At 29.3% G+C, this 26,115-nt stretch overlaps 1 protein-coding gene across 1 annotated transcript in view; it reads left to right on the forward strand.

Annotated features, from left to right (window-relative positions):
- The window catches only part of LOC142318413 (uncharacterized), a 49,235-nt gene extending 25,047 nt beyond the window's left edge, over nt 1-24,188 (forward strand). Inside the window, exons 7-9 of the mRNA XM_075354998.1 lie at nt 898-1,017; nt 7,790-9,712; nt 23,970-24,188. Of these exons, the coding sequence (XP_075211113.1) occupies nt 898-1,017; nt 7,790-9,712; nt 23,970-24,115 (2,189 nt within the window). The 3' untranslated portion in view covers nt 24,116-24,188. The remainder of the gene's footprint in view (nt 1-897; nt 1,018-7,789; nt 9,713-23,969) is intronic.
- The last annotated feature ends 1,927 nt before the right edge of the window (nt 24,189-26,115 follow it).

Consider the following 26,115-nt stretch of genomic DNA (forward strand, 5'->3'; position numbering starts at 1 on the left):
TTTTTTCAGTATTTCACTATTGAGTAGTTAAAGAGGTATCACATTTGAGACTAGTGTGGAAAATATTAAATGGCTGCCATTTTGTTTAGGGTTATTGTAGTCCAAAACTTTTTACATTATTTTTTATTTTTGAATGCTCTTTAAAATAATTTGGTGTCATACTCTACCATTTCCACTTTAAATTTTTTGGTGGTCTTACAAAGAAAAATAAATTGTTTTAAGGTAGGAGCATTTCTAAATTCAGATATTCTATGTTTAAATATTAAAAAATTATTTAAGGGTTGGTTGCTATATTTTATTAACATCCACTATATTACCTCTCATTTCTTATTACATTATACTATTACGTATAAAAATTATTATCAGTTGTACCTAAAAATGATAAAGTATTGTAAATACTAAACTGTTTACAGTTCAAGTAGATAAGCATGAGCAAATATCATTCACATATATATATATATAATTTGCACATTTAAGCCTGAAAATATTAGTAAAAAAATTGTATGCTTCTCCTTAATTAGTTTTCATCCTTATTTTAAATTATTAAGGACCATTTTATTTCAGTTATGAATTTTATTGCCAATAATTTATGAGACAATTAATGTTTAAAAGTGTAAATTTTTTATTTCATTATCTTTATAATAAATGCATTTAATATGAATTATATTTTGCTGTTAAAACATTTTTTCATTTGTGCATTTGTATGAATTCTTAATAAGAGACTTTTACTCAAATGTAAAAATTATAAATAAAATAAGAATGCAGCTGAAGTGAGTTGTTTCCTAAAGCTCAGGATACTATTTTTGTAATTTATTTTGTTAATTTCATTGCTTATTAGTAGTAAAAAGCTATATAAAAATGATATTTTTAGCAAATTTCGCATTAATTTTTCCACAGAAGATAAAGTGGTGAATGATAATGCCAACTCATTAGAAGGAAGTCATCCTGAAGAGCTTGACTTTATTGACAACGGTTCTTTGGCTGAACTTGCATATTCTGATTCAGAATGCTCTGCAAGTAAGTTTCGATTGAATAAACACATTTATATTCTTTAAAAAGAATCAAGCTCTCTATTTTTCCAACTTTTTTTTTACATTTTAAATAATCTTTTTTCTGAACTTCTATGAAAAACATTTACAAAAAACTGCTTTATAGCTTTATATCAGTTTATTAAATAATAATCACATTATTACATTTATAATTAACATAATATGTTGTTAATTAATCATAACATATAATAGATTAACACATTTATTTTTATATAAGAAAAACTCACTCAGATTTCTGTATATAGTGCTTAAATTAATCATTTATTAGTGGATTTCTTTTACACTTTTCAGCTACCATGTTTTTTTCTGAATGAGTTTATTTTATAAAAATTATAATCATATGTTTTACTGATTTTACTGCTACTTCAGTATTTCTTGAGGAATTTAGTGTATTAGCTTCTGTCATTCAAACATCTTATACTCATGCTTTAAATCGAGCTTTTTGCTACTATCTTGAATGAAAAATGGATTTATTTCATGATACAAGTATTGCATGAAATCATTTTTCTTTTTATTGCATGTTAATTTAATGCATGAAAGCTTTTACAAAACTTTAGTTCTATGATGAATCGAAGATCCGTAGACAAAGTATTTGTGAAATTCCATAAGGAAGATTATAGTATAAGTATTAGCGTATATTATTTTCAGTCAAATGACTTAAATTTATATGTGTAGTTTGTCAGATTAATTTCCAAACTTTTTGGAAAACTTTTTACTTACCTCAGAAACTTTCTAAATATTAATAGCCTTATTGTGTTCAAAGCATTTTATTAAGTTTGTATACATAAAATGATTGATAAGTCTGTGGAAAAATAAAGAGATGGTGCTTATAATATGTAAATAAGGTCATTCTTAGTATCTTTGCTAGGAGAATTTATCAAGTTTCAGTCACACACATTAGAATTCCACTGTTGGTATTTATTTGAATTGATCATGTATTGCGATTTATGAAAAATGAATGAAAGAGAATTTTGCGAGATGATCAATTATTACTTTTTTGAATGTAAAACTGCATAGGAAACTGAAGGAAACTGAAAATCTTTTCTACACTTTTTTTGATTCTTGAAGTAGAAGACTGTCCAGAGCAATCATAGTCTTCCATGTTCAAGCATCCTTTTTTTAGAATTTTTATCCACCTCAAACACATCTGCATCAGATATGCATTCTTCCCTGTAAGCTTCAGTAAGTATTTGAAAACATTCCCGTAGTGTATTGTTCAATTTTACTAAAAATTTCACATTGGCTTGTTGAACTTTTGCAACTTAACATTATTCCAGTACATAACGGAAAAGACAACTAAACAGCACTAAATGATAAGTGACAATCAACTGAATGACCAAGAATGCTGATGTTTGTCATACAAGTTCAGACACATCCAAAGTCTCTGCCAAAGAGTTCACAATTAATTCTCATTGCTTTCGCTAAGAGGTAGAAACACAGTCTCATTGATTTAATAGGCTCACCTCATAGATGTTGTTCTATAAATAAGCAAAATATTGCATTTCTGTATTCATTTGACTAATTCTCTGTGTTCCCATCGTGTTTGTTCATCATACATTTATATTTCTATAAAGACCTAAACCTTAATATGTATTAAGCCTTACATGTACTTTGTGTAATTCGATTTATAATTTAAGTTTATGTTAACATGTAATCTTCGTTTATTTAGCATAAGCAATTTATCTTTCTGAATGTTAGTATTTATATTATTAATAACTTAGCTATTATTTTCTTATGACTTTAATTCACTTTTGTTGTTGGAGTTTGAAAATTTCTTTATACTCATATAAATTAATATTATTTGATCATGCATTATCATAAATAATTAATTACAAAAACCATGCAGTGGATTTCTATTTACTTAAATTTGCATTTTAATTTGGTAGTTATCTCAACCAATTTCATTCCTGAGTTTTTTCTGATTGTCTTACAATGTTTATAAATACATTTAGGTGTAATTAATTTTATACTTTTTTTGTCACATTGGCTACAGTATCAGTTACATATATGTCCTGTATGAGCATTTACAGTGAAGAGTCCTGTTCTCTTGATTTCCTTTCTATGCTGTACAGGTCCTAGGTAACTGATAAATCAACTGATTTAGAAGTCAAGAGTTTTAAGGCTAAAATCCTAATAAAGGTTTTAAATATATACTTTTATATAGATTTAAATACTCATGGATACCAGTGTTCTTTGGTAGTTGGGTTTCAATTAACCATACATCTCAGGAATGGTCGACATAAGAGTATAGAAGACTAGACTTCATTTACATTCATACATATCATCCTCATTCATTCTGTGAAGTAATACCTTACTGTGATTCCAGAGGCTAAACAGAAATAAAGAAAAGATAGCTGATTAAAAAGGTAAACTTTACCATCACTGGCGGTGGGTGACACAAGATGTAAAGGATTGGTATGATTTAAGCCTAGACAAACATATGCATTTCTACAGCTCATAAAAATACTAAGTAACAAATAATTCTGTTGATGACTGACAGATAGCATTAGAAGAAGAGACGAAAGCTTACAAGGTATTGAAGACTTGTAACACAACAATGGAAATGCAAATACCAAACAATTGGGACTTGCAATGAATGAGACTTAAATACATTAAAAAATACCACACCCAGTGTGTTATTTTAATATTTTATGTTGTACGTATGCATGTTATGAAATGTGTAGCACTAAATTGTTGCATTTAGTGATCATACACATAAGCATTTGAATACAGTACTGTAATTCTTTTTTTATTTAATCATGTTTTATACTGACATAATCCTACAGGTCAGCTGCCCTAGTAAAATATATTTTTTTCCTTTTAGTTCACAGAGTGAGTGACATGTGTTATCTTAATATAATTTGATAATGATTTTAGTTCACTTCTTATAAATTTAAAAGATTTAAATCATAAAATTTAGTATTGCCTGTATTTCAGTATTCTGATACATGGTAATCGCACTAGTTGTAAGCTATCTGGCAACTGATACAATATAGATATTCTTAAGAATGTAAATGTAATGCAGAATGAACTGTTTCGTATTGTCTTCTTTAGTAAACTAAATTTACTGTTAATTATCAGTATACCAAACATGCCAAAATACAAGGCGACATTCAGCCTTGAAAGTGATGCTTTTTCTCAGTTCTCCACAAAGACTGGTTGTAGTATTAACTCATTATTATCATTTCTGTTTTTTTTTAATCTTTGTAATCAGATGCTCAATCCATTTCACAGCTATGAAAATGCCTGAGACAGATGGTGTAAAACAAAAATTAATATATATTACTATTAATTTTATATTTGTTTATTTTTAGGGAAATGTTTCCCTTTCTATCATGAAACATTGAATTATGTATTTTACCTCTACATAGCGGCGAAGATCTTTTTAGTTAGGTTCAATAATAAATTCCAAATCTGATTTTTACCTCAATTAATAATGAAGTTTAAAAATCAATTAACTGTTACTTGTTATTACATCTGAATAATGTTTATTTTTGATTTTATATATATATATTTTTTTTTGGAGACACGCTTTTGTGGTTATAAGCCAAAAAAAGAACATTTAGCTTCATATTACAAAATAAAATTATAGATAGGAAGAAAAAACTATTTTAACTAAAGTAATAAAATGTAAAATTCATACTGAATAATTAATACTTTTTAATTTTAGTTTAAAAACCCACTTGTAGGTAATATCATCCTTAAGTGATCTTACTGTTTATTGAATTTATAAATAGTGTTAATGGATCATTCAGTTGTTCTGTAATATAATAAAACAGTTAAGACATTTGTTTACAAAGACATCAACAGTAAACACTACCTGGTGGTTTTCTAAGCGACTCAGTGGGTGAAGAAAATGACTCCCTAATCAGTTACTAGTACTAAAATTTCTTAATAATTAATAAAGTACTAATTTCTTACTAAACTATTTAATAGCTTGTAAAATAGCCCTATTTTTCTTGTGTTATATTGTTGTAGGTTTGTTGTCAGACCCAGCAGTTTTTATTATTTCAATTTATTTCTTTATATTATATATTTTTTATTTCTTTTGCTCGTACCTTTTGTCTAAATTGGTGCATATTTTTTTTGTTAATTTAATTAAATTGCATAATTAAAATCATTGGAAGAAAGGAAAAAAATTAATTTGAAACAATTAATATGTAAAATTATTTTTAATTAATGATGAATAATATATGAAAAGTAGCTGTTGACATCCAAGAAAATTTATAAAATGTTTCTTCATCTACCTTATTTCAGAAAATAAATTATAAAAATGGCCTTTCTCTGGGTCTTATCTAAATAATGCAGTGTAGTCACATTCATCACTGTTTTGTCCTTTTTTCAATGATGATATAATAATGATAAGAGAAAAAGTTTCACTTCTCTATTGTTACAAATTCTTTTTTTTTTCATCTTCAATACACTTCTTTTCCTTCTAGAATCAGTCTGACATTGTAACCCAACATGTTAAACATAACTATAAACAATAAATGAGTCACTGCTATTAAACAACAACTACAAAAATGCTTCATCAAAACAGTTGATTTTAGCCCACCAGGCTGATCTAGTGATTACCTTGCAATCATATATCAGTTGTTTTTTTACAGAAGGTTCTGAGGTTCAAATCCTAGTAAACATTAGTTGCTTTTATATGAATTTTAGTACTAGTCAGTGGGTACTGGTGTACTTTAGTGGTTGGGGTTCAGTTAACCACACATTTCAGGAATGGTCAGCATGAATCTATACAAGACCCCTCATACATAACACCCTCATCCCATTGAGTCATGGGGGAGTTGGTTATCACTCACTAGTTGAACAGATTCCAATTTACACATTAGGAAAAAAATACCTGAATGTGTCATTATTATAAAAGATATTTAAAATATATAAATCTTATGTGAAAAATTTGTTACCCTTTTAATTCCAGTGAAAGGATGCACCCCTAACTGAAATTTAAAACTTCAAATTATTTTTTACTGAAAAATAAAAGTACCTGTTAATCAATTTTTTTTTTATTCTCTTGAAAGATTTTATTTTTACATGTTGGAATGAATTCTCTTTCATTTACAGGTTATAGCGCTTGATTAGTGTTTGATTAGTTTTTGTGTAAAATAGTCATCTGATTAACATATATTTTAATTAACTTAATAAGAACCTTATTAAGAATTAATATTATGAGATGTGTTAATAAATCGGTGGAAACTAATCAGTTATTTCATATAATAAGGTAGTATGAAGAATGAAATTTAATTGCACATTATATTTTCATTTTATTACGTAAAGTATAAATATATTCACATTATCATTTTGTTTAAATATAAATTATAAATAATCTTTTGTTATTATTAATGACAAGCTCAATTTTATTTCCACTTCTTACTTTTAAATCAAATCATATTTTACTTTTCTGATTGTTCAATTAAAAATTATCTAGACACGGTAAATATTAGATGCACATTGTATAATAGGGCTATGCATAATGTAAATCATAAGCTCTGTTAGCCATAGCATGATGTATGCACGCATAAAGTTAACTATATAGTACGTGGAATCCTGTGCTTAAAATATATTCTGCTGTAACTTTTGTAGAAGTTTCACCTTGTAGTTGCATGGAAAAAATTGAAGTGATTTAATGATGCATGTGACTGCCCACCAGTTTATAAAACCATTATGGGATTGGCAATAAAATATAGAATTATTTTGTCTCCACCAGAGGTGAAATTAAATCTCATGATAAGAACAAAGAAAACAGAGCTACCCATAAAAGAATTGCTGGTTAGTAAAAAATTAAAGTTGAAAATATAATAATTTTATGATTTTTATGTGTGTTTTTTAAGTGAAGTAGTTTCAGTTAAATAAAGTTGATTGTATGAGCAGAAATTTAAATAGTTTCAAATTATTTTTCTTCTTTTTTTTGTTTAAGCAAAATAATTTTTGTTTTAAAAAAGAATATTGTTAGAACTGAAAATAAAATAATCGATTAAATTCTTCTAACTCATCTAGTTCTAGAGATTATTTTAAGTCTTTGTGTTAAATACATTTACAATTGAATGTATTATAACTAAATACCTAACTTGGTTTTTAATGTTGCTAGATTAGATACAGGGCATACATTATAACTATTATGCATCTGTTACTTTACTATGCATTTATTTTGTCTGTTGTACATTCAGTATTTTTAAATAACAAAACTGATACTGTTATATATTGTATTTTAAATTTTTATACTTTTGTCTTTTACTATGCATAATCTACAATTTCATAGGAAAATTACACATCTAATTGAGGAAATCAATAACTTTGTATTGTGCAGTTAACAACTTTAAATAACTGAACAGTTATTTAAATAACTTTAAATAACAACCTTTAATAAAATAATAGAATTTTGTAATATGTTTTCATTGACTGACGACAAAGAAAATTAAACAAAACTATTAAGTGTCCAATAAAACCAAATTAAATACTTTTGTTTTAGTTTTTAGTTAAGTAATAGTAACAGTAACAGAATTGTATGCTTTAGTGGTAATATGTATTCATTTCAACTACACATACATAACTACGATTTAATTGTCAATATTTGTTCACTTTTGTAAATTGTATAAAATTCTAGAAAATTATTTAAGAGAAGTAACAAGATATATATTATTCTCAGTTTACATTGCATTTCATGATTTATTAATGAAATATTAAATTGTTAATGGAATTTTGAATTAATGCTGCCGTTGGTTTTTCTTTTCCAGGTGTTAATACTGGTCACTGTACGTATTATCAGTTGCCTGGTTATACTCCAGAAATGGCTCATAAACGTATAAGGGAGTCTGTATTAAGGCGACATAGAGCTGACAGTAGTAGACGACATAGAGAAAAAGATATTTCTCGAGGTACATCTCGTAAAAGGTCTGTTTCACAGAATAAACATCTCAGCGCTGAAGTCGGTTCATCGAATGAACTTATTTCCCAAAATTCTTCGAGAAGATCTAGCACAAAAAGAAGAGTTGCCGGACCAGGTAGATCAGAAAGAAAAACTTCAACCGAAAGTTTACCAAAATGTTCAGAGTCTAATATACCATTAAGACATCCTTGCAGACCAAATTTTACTGCTGATCATGAAAAGAAGTGTTCTGAAATGCCTGGAAAACATTTAAATCTTAATCGTGTTTTAATGGAACGTTTAATTAATAATCAAAGAAATGGAACGAGAAGTGCCGATGGTACTCCTATTTCTCTTAGAAGAAATGCTTCCACCAGTGAATACAATGGGAAATATCTTAGAAATCATTGCGTTTCTAAATTAATAAATTCAAACGTAAATTTGAATGACAGAAGAAATAGTTTTGATATGAAAGTGGATACAGAAATTGAAAATAAAAGAAGATCTAATTCATTGACAGCATATTCATCACCCGTTCATCAAGTACCAATCAATATAAAACCAAAAGAAGGGAACGAAGTGAATGATTCTGATAAAGAAGGTGATTTAAAATACCGACGTTTAATTCAAGAAGCAGAAAATATATTAGAAGATTTTCAAGTAAAAACAAAACCTGAATATTTATCTCCAACTTTCAGGATTAAAAACGAGACACGAGTCGCTCCACCAATGAGCCCACTCGCTCTGAAAAGTCAGAAACGGCAAGAAATGTTCGATTCTGTGATCATTAATAGTGACACTCTTACCATTTCTCGAGGTAATAATAATCTGGGTTCTGAAGGTTCATATTTATTGAATGCTGGTGGGAGAGAAATTTCTAATGGTAATGAAGATGGGTTATTAAAAACTATTTCTAAAACTCTTGAGAGAATAATTGCAAGGAGCACATCTGACACTAACAGAAAACTTGATAAAAGTGTAAGTGATCCTTTTCAACCAAAGAAAAGGGGTCTTTTCACTAGTTCAATTCCCCCACCTCTCCCTCCTGTTATTTATGAAAACAGAGAAAGTTTAAGAAGAGCCAGTAATTTATCAAATAATGAATCGATCTATTCCAATAGCCAAATTGAATCATCACTGTTGCCTGGTTTTAACTCAAAAATGTTTGATGTAAACAACATTGTGAACTGTAGTGTTGCAAATGCTAATGTTGATAATAATGATAATACTTATAAAAATAAGACCTTAAGATACTGTAATAGGGCTGAAAGTATGAATTCAAAAGAGGTCTCGAATATAAAAATTCCTTACGAAAGTAATAATCCATTTAACTCGGATATAATAAGGAAAACTCAGGACCCTTTATATTCAACTTATAAAATTTCAGGATCGCCTGTACTTAATGATAGGTCCACTGGAGCTTTAGTATCACCAAATATAAATGCCACTAGGTTACAGAAATTTGGACAACAAGTTCCATGGCATCATAGAAACAGTGACATAGAGGAAAGATATAAAAATGAACCGACTGTCATGGATAATTTTAGAAAATCGTCTGATAATTTTAAATCTGACACTAATCAAAAACATTCATTAACAACATTCCAGTCTTTTGATCTTGGTAATGGTAATGTAGTAGGTTCAAGATACTGTCCTCAGAGTGAGCCAGTCAAAAGAAAAGTGTATTCTTGCAGTGCAACTTTTGGAAAACTTCAGAAATCATTGATGAGAAAGAATTCAGAACATATTTCTAATCAGGCCTATTCTGATTTGAGAATATCAGCAGCTGGAGGTAAGTCTGTTTCTAAATTACAATTCAAAATTTATATTTAAAATATGTAGTAATTAATAATATATTCACTCCCATGAGGGTCATTATAGTTCGTCATTTCATGGTATCAACAATATTTTAAAAATTTACTGATCCCTCATTCACTACCATAAACTGACTGAATCCCATTTTAACATATTGACTAAGAATCTCAAACCAACTTTATAACTATTTTCTCTTTTTATGTAATATTTCCTGCCATTCTACATGAATAAATGCTGCAAAAATATTAATTTCTCATGTTCAAAATGAGGGACACTAATGTTGCCCCTCAAATGTTTAAACAGTAAATTTATTTATAATTTTTACACAATGAACTCTTGAACGACTAATGTGTACCTCGTAGACAATTTAAAAAAAAAATTTCATAACATATTTTTTATTTCACAATTATTGCACTAATTACAATATTACTGTTTACTGATATTAGAGATGCTGCCTTTGATATTTTCTTTTGATTCTTCTAAAGTGTACAAAATGTTCTTGAAAACAGTACCTTTCAGATGACCTCAAAAAAAATATGTTTTGTGAGAATTCAGGGGACTGTGGAGGCCATAGTCTGCGGTAAATTACATAGTCCAAGAAAAATTCACATAACTCCATAGTTAAATCAGTATGTAATAATATTTTTTTGAGAATGGCTTTCGTGCTTATTTCAGGATAGCTTTTCATGATAAATATGAGAATTCCAAGAATTTCATATTCTATTGTTTTGACTGAATGTTAAACCATACTTCTTCATCTGAATGAAAGACATTGTCCAAAACAATTGCACTATCTCAAATAAAACATTCTTACTACCTACACTGAAGTTGTTTGTTAAAGTCAGGTTTCCTGAGTTTTCCCAGTAATAGTACTTTAGTTGGATATAGGTATAACTTGAGTTTTTTTTACTCTTGTGAACAACCCCAACTGAAAGCCTTATCTGTCAAAAAATGTTTCTGACAGAATTTCCTGTAGAATCTAAAAATGAATAATGAATGTCATGAAATCTGTCTAACACTGACAGATGAACATTCTGTTTATGATCATCTATATTTTCTGTTACACAAAATTTAGCTACTAAATGAAAAATAGCCAATCTATTTATTTCTTAAAACAGGAAAAATAGCCAATGACACAATTTGTTACGTTAAACTTCAAAGGTAGATGATATACTTGCAGTATAGCTCAAGAAAAAGATCTCATTGTAACAAGATAATTTGTAAAAGATTTTATAAATAACAAAATTTTGTTATTTATTTTGTTCCATAATAAATATACACTGGGCTCATGTGGAAACAGTATGCTTGTTGTACTGCTGTAAAACTATTGTCACAGATGGACGAATTACAAGTCATAAGATCTATGCATTTTGACCTAGTATAATACAAGCTCAGCAAAATATCCACCTACCAAAAACCTATAACAATATAATTTTACAGGTGTAGAGTCAGTGTCTGTTTTAGGTTGTGAAACTCATTGAATGCACTGTACATATACACATATTCTTAAACAACTTCATAAACAAGTTGTATTGAATAATAATAAATAAGATAATATTATTAATAAGACTGGCAATAAAAACTTAATAGATTAATTTTTTGCATATTTAATTATACATAGTTACACTGTAATTAATTGTTTATTGTATAATATTAATTGTATACAATTAATATAATTATAACCCTCTGTTTTAAATCTATTTGATATCTCTTAAGACTGACAGGAATGAATCACTAATAAAATAAAAGAGTAATTCTTATAGGTTTTCCTTATAAGTGATTAATGTGAGCAGATCTTGTCACGCAGCACACAACCAGCTGACAGGAGAGTTCATCTCATGCTTTAACCAATATATCTGGAGTAATGGAAGCAACAACTGCTTCAATTCTGTGACTCAAATCATGTAGATCAGTAGGTAGCAGAGGTACATACATAAGATCCTTTATTAAATCCTAAAGGAAAAAAATCACATGACCTTGAAGGACATTCTGACTCCATAGGGGAAGACACGCTCCATGTGATAGTTTTGGTTGCCACGCCACTCTCTCTGTACCTTTCTTTCTTTTTCCTGTTTAGCCTCCGGTAACTACTGTTTAGGTAATTCTTCAGAGGATGAATGAGGATGATATGTATGAGTGTAAATGAAGTGTTAGTCTTGTACATTCTCAGTTCGACCATTCCTGAGATGTGTGGTTAATTGAAACCCAACCACCAAAGAACACCGGTATCCACGATCTAGTATTCAAATCTATGTAAAAATATTTGGCTTTACTAGGACTTGAACGCTGTAACTCTCGACTTCCAAATCAGCTGATTTGGGAAGACGCGTTAACCACTAGACCAACCCGGTGGGTTACTCTCTCTGTACCTAGCCCTTGTGGGCTTTACTGGAGATCATCTTCAGTACCTTGGCAATGACATCTTTCAGTCTAGCCTCAGCCAGACTGCCAACGATATGAATGCCACAAGCAACATTCCGATCAGTGTACTATTAACTAACAGAAATCCCAAACAAAACACATATAGCCAAGTCTCAAACAAGACTGAATGACTTTCTATGAACAAAGGAACTGAACTCTACCTACCCGAAAGGTAAAAATGAGTTTGACACACAGCAAATCATAATATGCAATACAAAAACACTAAAAAACATAACAATAACAATAAATAATGTAACATAACAGTAACATAAAATGTAACTAACAAAAAACAAAGAAATCTATAACCAAACAGAAACAAAAACAGCAAACAGTTTAGCAAATCATAAAACAAAATACTTTTGCATTGTAAGAATTCATGGGGATTTTCTGATCCCCAAGATAAAATACTGTCTCCTTAAATGCAATAGAATCAAGAAAGTCTTTGTGTTCATGTAGTAACATTTCAGTTGCAAATTTGATTCACATTTAGCAAACTGTAAAGCAAAGAAGGATTTCTGATCAGTAGTAGCCGTCTTTGCTAGCAGCAATGTCAACCAGAAAGATAGGAAATCAATCTACAGCCATGCGCTCTACGTCCTTTTTTGCTTATTGATTCTAGGCTTAAATTAGCACTGCACACCTCATCCAACAGATGTTACAATAAAATAATTACTATAAAACAAACAACCCTGACTACTAATTATACAAATCTACCTAAAATAATTATGAAAAATGAACAATAAATCGTTTTAACAAGTTTTCTTTCTTTTCTTACTGGCATTTTTTTTAGGATAGAGTAAGTTAGTCTGCAATGTAAAATTTAACATTACTTCTACATTTTATGTTACAGTCGGATGCCTGTACATGTTATAAGAGATGGTGACTTTAATAGCCTCCACTTTAAGACCCACTTAAGGTCCACTTAAGATCCATTTAAGGTACCCAAAGACAACATAAAATGTAGAAGTAATATTAAATTTCAAAACATAAACTTAGTATCCTGAAAAAATACCTATAAGAAAAGAAAGAAAATCTTTTTAAACAATTTTCTGTTCATTTTTCATAATTATTCTAGGTAGATACAATTAAGAGATGGATTTTTGTTTTTTAATAATTATTTTATTCATAATTTTTTTGTTTACGGATTTTTTTTTAATTAAGGCCAAGAAATGAAGACATTAAAGTGAAGAAAAGAAATATGAAACTTACTTTTACTTACAATATAATATTAATATTATTATACAAAAATATTCAGTGCCGAATATTTTACAGCAAACAATCACATGTACATTCTCAACATTTATATTCATTTAAATTTGATTTAAGATTTTCTATAAAAAAGGTAGTAGAAGCTACAGTTAGAATTCCAGTTCATTTGGATGAGCCATTACTAAAATATTAAAAGTTAAAACTAAACTTAAGATTGAAACTGAAAATTCATTTGTGACCTAGCTATTTAACACCGCTATGATTTGTGGCAGTGTCTTTTTACATTGAATTTTTAATTTCCTGGCTACAGCTCTCTCTATTGCTTCTGTAGCAGCATAGAGACAAAACAAAAAAAGTATAGTAACCGGTTAAAATCTTTAGCCTTTAGTATCAAGAATTGTGAAAATGTCAGTGTTTCAAGTCCCCCTTAGTCCAAAAAACACAAAAAAGAAATTTCTGGAAGATGAAAATACATATCTAAGTGTTTTGGCCATATTTTGAAAAATCTCCAGACTGACAACATAATTTTTTTGAAAATGGCCCAAAAAATTTGTATTTATGGGTTATTGATGGCATTAAATTTTGGACAAAATTAAAAAAGGGAGTAGTTTTTCTCATTCATAATTTTTGTATAGTGGTTGAAGATATAGAAAAGCTGACCACACAGTTGTAGGACTTTCCCCTGATGCAATGACGCAGCTTTTTCTGATGCACAGCATACACACACAGCTTAATTTAAATATTTATCATTTTATTTAAATATATTTTTGTTTATTTAATTCAATGATTTTAACTAAAGCGCATGCGCATACCGTAATTCATTCACGCAGGTATGGTGGTACTAGTAGCCACTTTAAATGCTTTTCTACCCTTTAAATATTATTCATTTATTCAACTGCACCTCTCACCTGTGACGTTATAACATTGCAGAAGTTTACAGCAGCTGTACATCAGTGTTACACTAGCATTCCTTGTGGTGAAAGGGGATAGTAATGACACACTATACTCACTTAGCCACTAGTTTATTTAGAGCATTTTTTCAGGTGAGGGGTGCGATTTTGCAAAAATTTTTTTTTTGAAATATTATTTTTTAATTAACAAATGTGCCTAAAAAAATAAAATCTCAATTATGCAAAATACTTGAGATACTGAAGGTGACCTTGCTCTACATTCTCACCTCCTTGACCTTTTAACTTGAAAATTTAATGACATCAATGCCCCATATTATCTGACCATGTTTGATCAAAATCAGTCTATTAGTTCTGGAGATATAAGGTGTGAAACACTAAACACACCCACAGACACATACACTCGCATGTACATGCAAACATTTTCATCTGGTTTTTGTGTTTTTGGGTTCCTTAGGTATCAAAACGTAAAGATCCGGTGAAGACTGCATATGCTCAAATTGGACCGATTACAATACCTTCCCTTCTAAAGGTACAGCTCTGCTATAGCACTAGACAGGAAAGTAAAAGTGTGAGCTTTAGTACGATGAAAGTACTTATTAAGTTATTTAAAATTCCAAAATTTTAAGTCGATTGGGTTTAGGGGTGAAGGAATATTCAGTATTATTTCTAATCAGTTGTTGCTTCATGTCTAAAAACCCACTGATCAAAACAATTGAAATTTGGCAACAAAAAATTCAGCTATATACATTCAGGTTTTGTCAGAATTTTAACCCCATTGAACAAGAAGTCATCATGGTGTCCATTTTTTTAGTCTTTTTGATTAAGATTACATCAAATTGGGTAATTTATTGAATTAATAATTATTTCCGTTAAACTTTTAAGCCCACAAAACAAGGCTATATGGGAACCCACTCTTAAAATATTAATTTTATTACTTCAATTTTCATTATTGAAAATCCAACTCTGACTAGAATTAATGTAGATGTCATGGGGATTTTTTTTTTTTAAATGGTTACTTGGGATCAAAAAATATAAATTCTTTTAATTTAAGAATGAAATTTTTTTAATCATTTCTAATATGTTTTTCAAATAATGGCTGTTATTAAAATATGACATAGCTGTCAAGCAAGGGGGACAACAAATGGGACCCAAATTTTTTTATCAATTATGCTCTAAATATAGAGCAATATTTAGTTAGTTTCATAATTTTGAAACATCATTTAGTCAAGGGAGATATACTTGTACCCAAAATTATTATTATTATACTTTTAACACTGCATAATCTTTAAGATAAAAATATTATTTGATCGTAGTGTCAAATCAGACAAAAATTCTTTCACAATTGTATTTTAAATATTGTAAATTTAAGTTATTAAATATTTAAAACAACCTAGAAGCATATTTAGAATAAGAATCTATTAAGGACAAAGCTAGAATAGTTATGCAGTCCTTTGCTGATTTTTTATACTGCTCTGAACCATAGTGAAATGCTGGACAAATTCCTTTTTTTATCTGTAGAGTAGCATATCTACTCATTCCTTATGTAATCATTACTAATATATTATTTATTATTTACAATCACAATAAAAGATTTATTACAGAATGAATCCATAAAATAAGGATACAATGTTTACATTTTATTGCTCTTGTGGATTCATTAATATTATTAAGTAATAAATTAGTAATGGTATTCAAAAATAAAAATATAATTATATATATTTAAAGAAAAGTATTTTTATTTATAGTCGCATCAACAATTAAAGTCATTAGCGACTTATCAATATAACGTAAACGTAACAGTAAACATGTAGTCTTGAACAGACTCAGGCAGACCATTCCTGAGATATGTGGTTAATTGAAACCCAATCCACTGTCTAGTATTTAAATTCTATTAAAAGTATGAATTTACACCTTTATTAGGATTTGAAGCTGAGAACTCTAGACTTCAAAATCAGCTGATTTATGACAAAAAGTTTTACAACTAGATTAACCCAGTGGCTTATAATTATATTAATTAAATATAATTAATATTATACAATAAACAGTTAATTACAGTGTAACTGTGTATAATTAAATATGCAAAAAATTAATCTACTAAGTTTTTATTGCCAATCTTATTAATAATATTATCTTATTTATTATTATTCAATGCACCTTTGTTTATGAAGTTGTTTAAGAATACACTTTAAGAAAGTTGTTTATGCGTGTACGTACAGTGCATTCATTGAATTTCACAACCCAAAACACACTGACTCTTTTTAGTCTTTTTTTTTCACAGATATAAATATATCTGTTGACTACTAAATAAAATTAACAACCTATTATCACATGCTAATTATTCTAATATTTTTATAATCAGTTATTAAATTTTATAAGAAATGATTACATGTTTGACATGTTAGTAATATGTCTTTTCATTCAGTAATTAAAGAGACATATTGATGTAGAAATGAAACAGTTTAACAGTTTGTAGGAGGAGTTTTGTACTTTCATGACTTTAGGTTGGCATCACTGGAATGAGCTGAGAATAGCTGACAGATAAAAATTGTTTTGTTTATAACCTTAATATTGCATTTAACAATGGCGTGTCCGCTTGAAGTTTTCACATTAGTTGATCGGATCACTTACAGTGATCCGTTTCTTTCTGAAGGTGAAAAACCAGCTAAAATCTTTTCTCAAATGGTTTTACAGTATGGTGAAAGTTGTATGAACCGTGGAAATTTTTATGAGTGCGTAGAACAGTTCTAAAACAGTCGAACATCAGTGACTGACGAGCAATGTCCTGGTTGGCCAGTTGTAGTGTCAACTCCTTCGCTTGAAGCCTGCATTGAAAACATTATTTGTGAAGACCAATGTATTACAGTTGAACATATAGCAAAACCAGTTGCAGTAAATGTTGGCACAGTTCATAACATTATCAGTAACAAGCTCAAGTACAGCAAAACAAATGCAAGGTGGGTCCCAAAAGAATTAACGTAACAACACAAGGAAACAAGACCCTAAGTGTGAACAGACCTGAAAGAATGCTATGAAAGGGAAGGTGATCCTTTTCTAAACAAGATTTTAACGTGTGATGAAACTTGGGTTCACCATTTTGAACCAGAGTCCAAAAGACAAAGCATGGAATGGTATTACCTGTTCGAAAGTAATTCAGAACACAAGCATCAGCAGGAAAAGTCATGTTGACCGTCTTTTGGGATGCTTAAGGCGTCGTCTTTTGTGATTATTTGGAAAATCAGCATACAATAAACAATGTCTACTACACTGACATGCTGATGAATAAAGTAAAGTCAGCAATAAGAGAATAATGCTGCAGATCTCAAAGAAAAGGCATGATATTGCTCACCCTCATACCGCCCACCTGACCCAAGAAACCATTGGAAAAATGGGATGGGAGGTACTACCACTTCCTCCCTACATTCCAGATTTGACTCAGTTGGATTTTCATTTGTTTGGTCCACTCAAGGAGTCATTACGTAGAAAAAAGTTCAGCAACGAGGAGGTCAAAGAATTTGTGGGAAAGTGGCACAAGACAAAGACTTCTTTGCATCAGGTATAAAAAGCTAGTTCATTTTTGGGACAAGTGTGTTAATATTGGTGGGGATTATGTTGAAAAGTCGTAAAAGTGTCATTTTGTAAAAATACAGTTTTTTTTCTACATCAATTTGTCTCTTTAATTGTTGAATGTCCCTCTTATATAAGAAAAACTTTTTACCTTTTAATAAAATGCAAAAATGATTAATAAAATGTTATAACCAAAAATTTTATTTATCATATAGAGGAGTTTTGAATGTAGTGATACTTATAAATCTTTGTATGTAATAAAAAATAAAAATATTTGTACAGTACTTTATTTCTTTCAATTTATCTGTCATAAAAGATGAAAAATTCATAAAAGATTACAGCTTCTAGTCGTCAGATACTTATACCAGTGGTTCCCAAACTTTTCCAAGTCGCAGCACCCTTTTTCAAATAAAATGTTTCCATGATGCCCTACCCTAAATAAAAGTATGACTACTCATAAGTAAGAGATAAAAATAAATAAAACTTGGGTATCTTCATTATTTTTTTACTTTATTAAATTAAATTAATAATTGTAAATGTCTTGGTACAATAATTATGAATCTTTTACAATATTTTACAGCACCCCTGTGAATAGGCTGCGATGCACAGTTTGGCAATCACTGACTTATACAATTTTTCAATTACTAATAGTTATAAAATTCCAAATATTTCAAGAGTTATATTCTATAACTGTTCAAATCCTTTAATGAAAATTTTATTTTCATTACCATAGACTAAATTAAAATTTATTTCCAAATTCTCATAATAATTATTGGTATAATGATGGATAATTAAATTGAAAAGTATACTGAATAAACTAAGCTTACTGTAATAATTAAATTTATTTAAAAAATCTAAAATGTATTTTATGATTCTTAATAGACGGAATAATTTTTTATTCTTCTATGTGATTCTCCTTTTATAGTTGTTTTATTAGCTAATTAATCAATTTATTCAAACATAATCGATTAATATAACTCAGTTAATTTAAATTGAATATGTTACACTTGGTTAGTGTGCAATTGTAAATTATCATTAGTATGTAATCAAAAAATCTTTTTATTGTTTTATGAAGTACCATCATTAAAATTTGAAATAACATATATATGTGCTAACTGCAATGCATTCCTACTTCCTTTTCCTGAGCATATTTTTAGCTAAGTCAAGATTTTTCCAAAAGTCACAACATGCAAAAAGTGTTTCTTTTATTATTTTATGGAATACTATCATTAAAATTTGAAAATAATTCATTTTTAAATTTCATTCCCTCCCACCATTTAATTAAGACAGTTTGAGAGATTGTGTTACTTCCAGATCAAGACCCAAAAGTTGATTGTAATTGGTTGGATTAATGAAGTTACAGAAGGGAATAAACATACATAACAGTTAAATACTTTATCACTCCTCCTATGGGTGTAGTCAGGTAAAAATTAATGTAGAGCAACAAAACTTTTTGCTTAAAAAAAATTTTCTTCTAATCTAAAAACAATATAAATATAAATAAAGTTAAAAAGAATTCAATAGAAACATGTTTTACTACAATTATCAAAATTTTCCAGTTTCTTTACACTTGCACTTACTTTATTTAGACATTTACCCATTTAGTTTCCGGTATACCATGTGAAATAATCATTAATTTCCCAATTTATCACCAGTTATAAATCTTCAGTATCACTAGACTTAATAATTTTTATTTTGATATTTTTAGATCACAAATTTTTTTTTTTTGACTGAATAAAATAACTCCTGTGTACTATAGCATAAAACAAACAGTATGATTATATTGATTTAAATTTATTATCAAAAATTAAATTATTAATTTTTTTGTTACAAAGTAATAGTTTGTTTTATAAAAGTACATCTATCAATTAAAAACTTGGAATTATAAACTTGTTTTTGAACTTATGTTGAAAAGGTAGTGAAATATATAGAGGTATACGGGTGATAATATTTTTAGTAAAACAAAAAAGTTCTGATCATGTGGTTTTCAACAAGTTATGAACAAACATACAGATAAAAAATCGTTTGATGTGAATACAGGTGTGATACAGTTTAGTATGTTTTATGTAAAGTAAATTTGAAATGTGAATTTGCCAGCCCCTGTGGCATGAGTGATAGCATCTTGCCCTTTCATCCGGAGGTCCCAGGTTCAAATTCTGGTCAGGCATGGCATTTTCACATGCTACATATCATCAATCTCATCCTCTGAAGTTATACCTAATGGTGGTCCTGGAGGTGTACAAAAAAAATGGCATTATTTATTTTCTTCCATTTTATAATTTTAATATCCTTTTTTAAAAAAATTGATCTTATATCTTTATTTAATTTCCTAGCTAAAGTTATTCTGCATAACTATACAGTATATTACATAAGTGAAGAATCATATTTGGAACAAATTTTTGCTTTTGCAGTGTTTTCAGATCTTTAAGTTTTTTATAATCCCTTCTAACAAAAAAATATAATTGATATGTTGGCCTATTTCTTGCTTGATATTTCCAGATTAGGTGAACTAGCATGGATAAAATTTGGCACAATAGTTTGTGTATTTGGCATTGATGCCATTAAATTTTGATCATAATTGATCAAGGGGGCAGAGAAATACAGAACTTATGATTCTTCAAAATTTTACTCAAACAGTAGGTTTTTTATTTTTTGTCATTTTGAGACTCTAAGCCACATTTTTGTAGTACAAGTAATTAGATGACTTCATTACGTTAGTATGACAATTAAGTTACATATTTGGGCAATTCATTCATAAGTAGGAAGATAATAAGCCTACTTTTTTTTTCATCAGTTACCATTTTATTTTCAGACTCCATTAACCAATTTTTATGAATTTTGTACAATTACTTCTCTGAACATGAGTCATCATATCACAATCACTATGAGTCTTTTATTTCAAAATTTACTCAAAGAATAGAATAATTTTTTTTACATATTTCTATGTTATTTTATAAGCTTATATACTTTTATTTGAAATTTTATAAGTGAAATTTACCTTGTAAAGAAGGAAAGCACAATTCATTTTTATATTTTAAACCATTTGGCAAAGTTTTTCAAAATGTTCATTGTTTTTACTTTTCTGTCTGTATAGTTCTTTTTTTTTTTTTTTCTGTTTAGCCTCCGGTAACTACCGTTTAGATAATACTTCAGAGGATGAGTGAGGATGATATGTATGAGTGTGAATGAAGTGTAGTCTTGTACATTCTCAGTTCGACCATACCTGAGATGTGTGGTTAATTGAAACCCAACCACCAAAGAACACCGGTATCCGCGATCTAATATTCAAGTCCGTATAAAAATAGCTGGCTTTACTAGGACTTGAATGCTGGAACTCTTGACTTCCAAATCAGCTGATTTGGGAAGACGCGTTCACCACTAGACCAACCCGATGGGTTTCTGTCTGTATAGTTAATACTGTATAACTACACAGTGCAATACTATATAAATGAAAGTACGCTAATCAGATTAAATTTTTAATTTTGAGATTTTTGCTGACTTTAATGTGTTCACCTTACCCGTTATGTGATAACATAACCCCTTCTAAACAAAAATATGCAATTTTAGCTTTGAAAAATTGCAGAAGGATGTATATTGGCATTCCTTTTGCATGATAATTGCAGACTAGACAAGCCAATTTGGTTGAATTTCCACAATGATTTCTATATTGAGTCATTGATGCAATTTAAATTTTTATACAACTGGTCAAGGGTGCAGAGAAATATAGGACAAAGTATGAAGCAAAAAAATATTTTTGTTTATGTCATTTCTGGACTCAAAGTTACCTTCTTGAACAAATTATGTGACCTTGGTTATATATTTGGGTGATTTCAATCAAATATGGAATAATATGGCTATTTTCTTTTCTTTTTTTTTTTGGTGGGTTATTGTTCAAATATGCTTTATATCTGCTTTATATCTGCTTTATATCTTTAGTCCAAAATAACCATTTTTATGAAGCTTTATACAATCACTTCTTAATACAGGACAATTATGTCATTTAATCTGTATAACAACTGGTTAACCGTGGATCTCCTATCTCAAAATTTTGCTCAAAGGATAGAGTAATTTTTTTGAAAATAATTGAAGAACTCTTAGGAGATTTTACTTTTATCAACTAAGGAAAAAGTCCAGTTTATACAAACTCTGTTAATATTAATATCAAATACATTCATTTGCTACAGTATTAATGGTATTAATTAAGATGTTAAATATATTTGTGTATTTTGGTTGATGAAGTTATTAAACCTAAGGGCTTAATAATTTTCCTCCTAAGTAGAAGTCTGTCAAGGGCAAAGCCCTAGGTGACCCTCTGACTACCAAGGACTTGATGATTGAAAGTTATGCATTTTCATTGGAAAATTTGTTACTATTTGTCAATTTTTTTTAATATAATCAGTTAATAATCTTTTTTAAACACTTTTATTTAATACTTTTTCATTTAATTAGACAGAGTGATTCAAAGAAACAGGAAATTTTGAAAGTTGTGTTGGTAGCCGTGGGCGATTGGTACCACTTGATAAGTGGTACTCCTAACCAAGGCCCAGGAGGCTTGATAAGCCTCTCTAACCTAACCTGTCATTTAGTTATCATGGATCCTTGGAGTGGTGCGCAACGTGCATTTGCTATCAAAGCGTTTTACAAAAACAATGACAGTGTGGAGGGAGTGCGTAGAGAATTTCGCCGTCATTTTAATGTGGGACGGCACGACTGTGTTCCATCAGCACATGCAATTAAAACATGGATATCTAATTTTGAGGAAACTGGTTCGGCAATGAAAAAGAAACCTCCAGGCCGTAAGCTAACTGTCCGTGCACCACAGAATGTTCAAGCTTTACAAGATGCTGTCACATGAAGTCCACATCGGTCAATCCGTCGTCTCTCAGCATCTTTACAATAACATAGTTCAAGTGTTCGAAGAATGTTAGTGAAGAACTTGCAAAACCATCCATACAAGTTGCAGATCGTCCAGGAACTGAAATCGAACGATGCAGTTGTGCGAGCACAATTCTGTAATGTAATGCTTCAGAAGATAAATGATAACGAAGAGTTTGTTCACGAACTGTGGATGTCAGACGAAGCGCATTTCCATCTTAGTGGATTTGTTAACAAGCAAAATTTCAGATACTGGGCACAAGAAAATCCTACGCAGCTACACCAGCGTCCGTTGCACAGCCAGAATTTGACCGTGTGGTGTGCTATGCCATCTTACGGTGTTATAGGCCCTTATTTTTTTGAGGATGACAACGGTCTTGCGATTACAGTGACGTCGGCTCGTTACCTAGCCATGCTTGAAACCTTTGTTGTGGAACAACAAAAGAGATTTCCACCAATTCTTAACACAGCCTGGTTTCAACAAGACGGAGCAACGTCACATACTGCATGAATATTGATGGCAGCTGTACGCCGATTGTTTGGACAACGTGTCATTTCACGAAATGGTGACATTAGATGGCCTCCCAGATCGCCTGATCTCTCAGCTTGCGATTACTTTTTGTGGGGTCACCTTAAAAGCAAAGTGTTCCACAGTAGACCTGCTACAACGGAGAACTGAAGGCAAAGATCCGAGAAGCAATTGTGGAAATTCCAGTTGAGATGTTACGTCAAACCATGAACAATTTAACGAAGAGACTTCGTGAGTGTTTACGTAGAAGAGGAGGTCACCTGCAAGATGTCATTTTTACAAAATAAACTAAAATGTATGTATCTTAAAATGGCAACATTTGTACAATTACATGAAATAAAATTCATTTTCTAAAAAAAATTTTTCATTAACGTTATTTAATTTTTTAAATTTTCCATTTCTTTGAATCATCCTGTATTTTCTGAATAATCTTTATTATTATTTGATGGAGTGAAGAATACACAAATGTTAATAATTATTCTATTCACATGTCTGTAAAATTATTAAGAAAAATCCATTCTTCAATGAATTTAGTTTTTCTAATGAACAATTTTGCCAACAGGAAAAATTATTTTAAAAGTTTTTCTATCCTTAACAACGAGGTTTCTTTCATTTAGAGATAACTTAACTAACTGAAAATACGCAACACATTTTTTTATATATTTATTTTTTAATATAAATATTATATCATTCTTTTAATACAATCTTTTTTTTTGTTATTTCAGTTGATGAAAGAAATAGGAATGTCCTAAAGGAAAAAGTTGCCCAGCTAAGAAGAGAACGTATCCATGCTGAAAGTAGAGTACGAGAGACAAAGGAACAAATTGAACGACTTAAACTTGGAGACAATAGTGCGACTGAAACCGGTTAATAATAATAAAAAAAATACATAGATTGTGTCCATTTTATTCATAATTATGCAAGTTGTTACATATTGATTTGAAGTGGAGTGAATAATAATTTATAAAATGTTGTTCATAAATAATTAATATTGTTTAATGTTATATACCATTAAAAGGTAAAGTAAGTGTGTTTTATTAACTGCTACGATGCTGAAATATTTTATGTATTGTTTAAAAAATAGTGTTTGAGTTAAAGACTGTAATTTATTAATGTTGTATACTTCAGTAAAAATATGAACTGTTATTGTTAACAATTATTCACTACTATTATTATTTACTGAAAGAATTTAAAACTGGTTTTTTTTCTTTAAAGAAAGATACTCTCTTTTACAAGTATGTTTAGAAAGATTATTTATCGATTTTGTGCATATGTATATTTATGTATGTTATGCAGATGCAGTCATTAATATATTTATTATTTTAGTATATAAAAATTATTCAAGTAGTCAATCTAGAAATTAAGGGAATTTACAATCACAATTATTATTTTAAAATCCTAAAGTTATGGTAGAAATTTATTTTTAATTAATAACTAATTAAAAAAATTAGTGATGTCAGTTTGGGTTAATAATTTTTTTTTCTACAGCAGCAACTGTTGAACTCTGTGGCAAATCAGTAGCATCTCCACCTTTCATAGAGAAAATCCCAGATTTAAATCCTGGTTTAGCATGGAATTTTTTGGTAATAATTTATAATTTCATCTAAGAAATTTTTTTTCATCTTTTTGTTATTGTCATTGTCTATGCGCAGACTTTGGTTTGCAATTTGAGACAGATATGAGTTATTCAAAATTGTTCAGATACTATATAATTGAATCTAATTTTATTTTCTATTCCTAATGTCTACGTTGTAATCTGGTCAACTAGTGAATAATAAGCAACTTCATAGCCCAATAATTTGCAGATAATATGTAGACATATAAATGAAGTGTACATTTGTACAGACTCAGATTGAACATTCCTGAAAAGTATGGTTAATTGAAGCCCAACCATCAAAGTACACAGATATCCATTGCCTAATATTCAAATCCATATAAAAGTAACTTACCTTTTTCTAGGATTTGAACCTTAAAACCTTTAACTTTGAAATCAGCTATTAAACCCCTGATTTTCAACAATTTTACCTCTAGATGAACCTGGTGGGTGACATCAAATAACACAAATATTTACTTAAATCTATAAAATTTAATTATATATTTTATTCATATTATTACTTTTATTAATATTTTTATAGCAGTCTCCTTGGTGGAATGCTGCCATCTCTGTCTTTCATACGATAGGTCATGGATTCAAAATCCCATTCTTGCTTAGCATTTTTCAGTGCTATAAAAATTCATTTCCTATTAGTGGTTGTAATTGGGGAAGGGAGTTAGTAGCCTATAGTTGACAAAAAAAATGAAATAGGTTATTGTTAGCAGATTTTTACAGCTGTCGCTGTTTCTCCATGCTCAATCTTCATTTCATACAATGATGCGCACCTAATTAATCTTCATTAACTTAATCCCATCAAATATTTCTAGAATGACATATGCATTTTCTTTATGTTGTAATTCATATAAAAATTCTATATTGGCATTTTTCATTCCCCACTCAGCACATGTCCAAATAAATTATGACTATCACTGTTATAATTGTCTATTACAACTACCATCTCCTTACCATACCAGCAGTCACAATATCACATTTTGGAATCTCTCAGGACACCTCATTTCATTGTTATTTTCCCCTGATATTCAGATGTTTACTTTTACTTTTAGCAAATTTTTACAGTTACCATTGCCTGTCTGCATCCAGTCTCCAATTCAGATTATCATGAATATATTCTTATCTTAAATTTTGATGTACATTGTCTTATTAGCTTCATCCTACCAGTTTCTCCTAAAGCGACTTCTTCCATTTGCACTCATATCAACTCATATCAAAATTCTACACGACCATTTTTTAATTGCTGTTCAGTTCAAGAACCAATC

Source organism: Lycorma delicatula, chromosome 1 (genome assembly GCF_047948215.1).
Source record: "Lycorma delicatula isolate Av1 chromosome 1, ASM4794821v1, whole genome shotgun sequence".
Taxonomy (NCBI): Eukaryota; Metazoa; Arthropoda; class Insecta; order Hemiptera; family Fulgoridae; genus Lycorma; species Lycorma delicatula.